Below are 4,378 nucleotides of genomic sequence, written 5' to 3' on the forward strand. Positions count from 1 at the left end.
GTGAAGTCTTCTAGGAGCTTGGTCTGTCAAAGTTTGGCACAATGTGATGTGTCTCCTTTTCTTTACTTCTACTGTACACTGACATGAGCAAGTGGATTTGGCCAATCGGACGTGTTTTGATGCCAAAGGAATTACTGAATTTTAACACTGTCGAAAGAATTACCCCCCGCCCCACCCAAAGTCAAACAGCAGTCCTTTCCAAAGACATAAGAGTGTGCTTTAAACATACATCTATATACTCTTTTGGCAGTGAACAAAAAAAGCACTTTTCTTGATTGGGACTCCGAGTGCCGCTGCTCTGCCAGTTCCATGCTCTTGCAGCCTTTAAGTTGCTCTTGACGTTTGATTGTGTCCACTTGAGAAATTGCAATTGATGGAGTGAGCAAAATCACAAACATCGCAGGGATTCCTCTCAGGCCCGGGATAAAATGAGGGAATAATAAAAAAAAAAATAAAAAATCATTTGTCCACTCACAGCTAGCCCGTCTTTCCTGATTGCAGTGTTCGTGTGTTTCTTTTTTTTTCTTTTTTTTAATTTGCTTGTTGTTTCAGTTGGAAAATAAAAATCTGGATTTTTGTGAGCAGTCCATCCAAAATGTGTAATATACACATTAAATCCCATTTTTAGGCGTACGAAGGAAATAAGAATGTGTCCGAAAGTGTAAATATAAAAAAAGTAGAAAGAAAAACAACAAATGTAAAATAAAAACAAAAATGACCAAAAGTCTCTTGGAAATGACATTCTTTGAAAACAAATTCCAAAGACTCTACACGCAGCAAGGTTTTGCCAAAAAAAAAAAAAAAAATATATATATTGAATAAAAGCAGTGCTACGTTTGTCACTTTGGTGAAATGGTAAACATCCACTTCTTCCCTTGAGGCTGGTGTGCTTTCATCTTTCTCTGTGCTTTTATTCTTTCTCACCTCCTTGAAAACGCTCATGCCATCTCGGTCTCTCATCTCTCTTTATCTCCGACGGCGACAGAAGGTCAGACCACTTCCTGCTTCCACAGAATGAGAGCCTTTCCTCATCAGCACCCTATTATTTCTTGATCCCTCCACTCAAGGCATTTACATAGACTCCCACGTTCCCCCCCACCCCCCACTTCTTATACACGCTGTACTTCTTCATATCAACTCCCGCTTACTCCAATTTGGGATGAAATGGAGCTAAGTTTAAAAAAGGTAAGGTGGTCTAGAAAAAATAAAAATAATAATAATAAAAAATGTTGGCATGCACATGCACAGTTTCTCTTTGTCACTGATTGATTTCCCTTCTTGCTCCGTCGAATTCATTCACAGCTATTTTTTTAAAAACACAAATTTCCTATTATATTTTAAGGTCTTACTTTTTTTTCCCTTTTACAAACTGCCACTTAGATTAACCTTGTTGTAGTCTGCCAATAATCTCCTGCAAAAAAAATAATCCCTGTCACACAAGCACACACAGACCGTCTCTTGCCCCCTCCCTCCCATCGTCACGGTCAAACTACACCCAGGAATCAGGCGAAGCCGGGTAGTGGCTCGTCTCGTAGTTCAGTTCGCTGTACGGCCGTGAGGCTGAGTAGAAGTCTACGTAGTTGCCCGTCGACTTGAGGCCCAGGTGCATTCGAAGGTCCTCCCGGGGGTCTCGCGGTGGTCCGGTGGCGTTTGGAGGCGGCTGGGGTTGGGCCTGAGGCTGGGCCTGCGCCTGCAGCTGCGGCGGTGCAGGCGGCGGTCCCGGGTCGTCGTAGTAGGCCTCGTCGAAGCTCCGACTCTGGCTGTGAGGTGGAGGCTGCGGCGGCTGCGGCTGGGGGAAGGACGGAGGAGGGGGGTAGAGGTCATAGTCTTTTAGCATGGTTGCTGACGGGCTGTCCTGCTGGGGCTGAGGGGGCACAACGCAGGGCGGGGCTGGACTCTGGTGGGGCGAAGAGGTTTGGACGTGGCAAGTGGGGTAAGTGCAGAGGGCGCGGACAGAGTCGCGGGAGTCCAAGTAGTTGGGAGCAAAGTGAAAACCAGGAGAGAAGTAAAGCAAAACGGAAAGCAGGGGGTCGGGTGGAAAGGAAAAACAAAGGAATGAGGGTTTAAAAAGCAGGCAGAAGAGGGACAAGAACTCATGCTGTGAATTCTCGATTACAGGCAGGCAGTGATGGGGCAATTTACATCCAACACCGACTCTCACACGGGCAAGCTATGTTTGTGCGTGTCGGTGTTGCGTAAAAAAAACCCCTATCGCTTCAAAAGCTCATTACGCTTATTCACTTCAGCTCAACCGGTAGCGGTGAAAGTTGAGCGAACTCAAACTTTAATTAGAATTTTAAGAGATCCAACCCAATTTTATTTATTTATTTTCTTTTACTTGTAATTCTCCCAATTCAAAGACGGAGATGCTTTCTGTTATCCCTCCCTCCTCACCGAGGAGAGACATTAAACGGAGGCAAATAATTAGTGCAATCAAACGGGATAACAGCTTTAATTGCCAGTCGGGTATTGTTCCTAGTTGCGGTGGTTTAAGAACGCCTGAGCTGAGGGTGAACATCCGTTGCAAACTCTGCCAGGGCATCTCTTATCACAGCGAGACACCTTTTTATTTTGATCTGCTGTGCCTCCTCCATTCTGCTGTAATCTTTCCTAATAAGCACCTTATTATGACAGCGTTTGCCAGTTTAGGAGAGCTGTGATGAAATACGTGCATTTCTCAAAGACTGAAAAACTGTGGATGTAAATAAAACTGTGCACTCACCTGGTTTTGCTTGATTTCATCGCTGGCAGTCAGGTAAGAGTTTCGGAACAACGTAGACGACCCGCAGGACACTTGAACTTTATGGATAATTAAAAAAAACACACACAGACACACACACTTGTTAATTTACATCTACCATCACCACTGCTAACCATTCATGTCTTTCTTTCTTTTTTTGTTTTTAAGCAAAAATAAATAAATAAAATAAAATAAAAAAAATAAAAACTCTGTTGTTGCATAAACTAATTACAAACAAGTAAGGCAAAAATACTTCAAGCAGCTTATTTAAAAGTCTGGCATTATATATATATATAAAAACCCCAGCAGAATAACAGAGATATTGGAAGTACAAATTAAAGGTGAAACATAAGAGGCTTAACAGAGAATGGTAATCACAGAAGAGGAAAAAAAGTAAATGGAGAAGAGGGGAGTATTAGTGATAGCAGCAGCTGGTTGGAAGGCGAGGGCAGAACTAATTCATAGGTGTAGGGACGAAGCAAAGTGTGTTCAAGATTGAAGAACGCAATAAGTAAAAATATAAATGTAAAAAAAAAAAAGGGGAATATAACTGATAGGTGAAACGGGAAATTGAATAAAAAGATGAAATCAGGCGATTAAAATAAAATAATTTAATTCTACTTTGTCTCTCTCTCTCTACACGTGCACACGCACCTGCCATGCCGTCTTTCCGGGATGCATGCTCTCCTTTGTTGCTATGGAAACCAGCGTTGGTTGCCGTGGAATCATAGTCTATCTTGCGTTCCTTCAGACTTGTCATCTCTCTGGGGGAGGCAGGAGCGCTTGCTGTACGCGTGCGCGCACACACACACATGCACACACACACACACAAACGGATGCAGACATTAATGACAGCAATAAACCCGGAACAGCAGAAGCCTTCGCATTTCGCCTGCTTGTGTTTGCATGAGTGTGTGTGTGTGCGAGTGTGTGTGTGTGTGTCTTCTCTTGGTCTTTCAAGGTGCACGCTCATTATTCATCATTTAGCTTGTCAGCAGAAAGGGTCACCTCCAGCGCGTTAGGGAACGTCTGGGAATTCAAGCGCACGCTTATGGGGCATGTTATTGGAATATCAAATTTTGCATCTGGTGTGCAATACCTCAGTCTGCGCAACATATTCAATTTCCTTGTGTTCTTTGTGTGTGCAAAGCTCTTGCAAATTGCACAAATCTGAAACTGTCGAGATATTGATCAAGAAAACAGGCTTGCCAACAGCCAGGTCATGTCCTGAATTATGCAATACCAAATTATCACATAAGGAGGCCTTGAACATTATCTTGACAGGCCACAAACGGGGCCCAAACCCTGCCACAGATAAAACACACTTAAAGCAATAAAACACACAAGGAATACAGCTATTGAGATTTTCACTGAATCCTATCTTGAAGGCATCAATCGATACATCCTTTTTAATACATTATCTGTTAGTCAGTTCCAATAGTGGTGTTTAACCTTATTTTGACTGAATTTCAATCCAATATCAATATGAAGAGTAATTTATGCTGTCTCAAATCTTCACACATTATAACTGTAAAAGTAAATCCATATCTTTCTTTCTTTTCTTTTTTCTTAACCATCATCCCTACGATGTGGGTATTAGAAATAGTTGTAGAAAATATTTACGCCCATCTGTAAATG

At 42.4% G+C, this 4,378-nt stretch overlaps 1 protein-coding gene across 1 annotated transcript in view; it reads right to left on the reverse strand.

Annotated features, from left to right (window-relative positions):
* Window positions 1-1,095: 1,095 nt before the first annotated feature.
* The window catches only part of ctnnd2a (catenin (cadherin-associated protein), delta 2a), a 139,145-nt gene continuing 135,862 nt past the window's right edge, over window positions 1,096-4,378 (reverse strand). The window contains exons 20-22 of the mRNA XM_015028331.1: window positions 3,395-3,526; window positions 2,723-2,799; window positions 1,096-1,897 (exon numbers count right to left, since the gene is read on the reverse strand). Coding sequence (XP_014883817.1) covers window positions 1,490-1,897; window positions 2,723-2,799; window positions 3,395-3,526 — 617 coding nt within the window. The 3' untranslated portion in view covers window positions 1,096-1,489. The remainder of the gene's footprint in view (window positions 1,898-2,722; window positions 2,800-3,394; window positions 3,527-4,378) is intronic.

Source organism: Poecilia latipinna, unplaced genomic scaffold (genome assembly GCF_001443285.1).
Source record: "Poecilia latipinna isolate Pla-1442-1.1 unplaced genomic scaffold, P_latipinna-1.0 Scaffold120, whole genome shotgun sequence".
NCBI classification, from domain to species: Eukaryota; Metazoa; Chordata; class Actinopteri; order Cyprinodontiformes; family Poeciliidae; genus Poecilia; species Poecilia latipinna.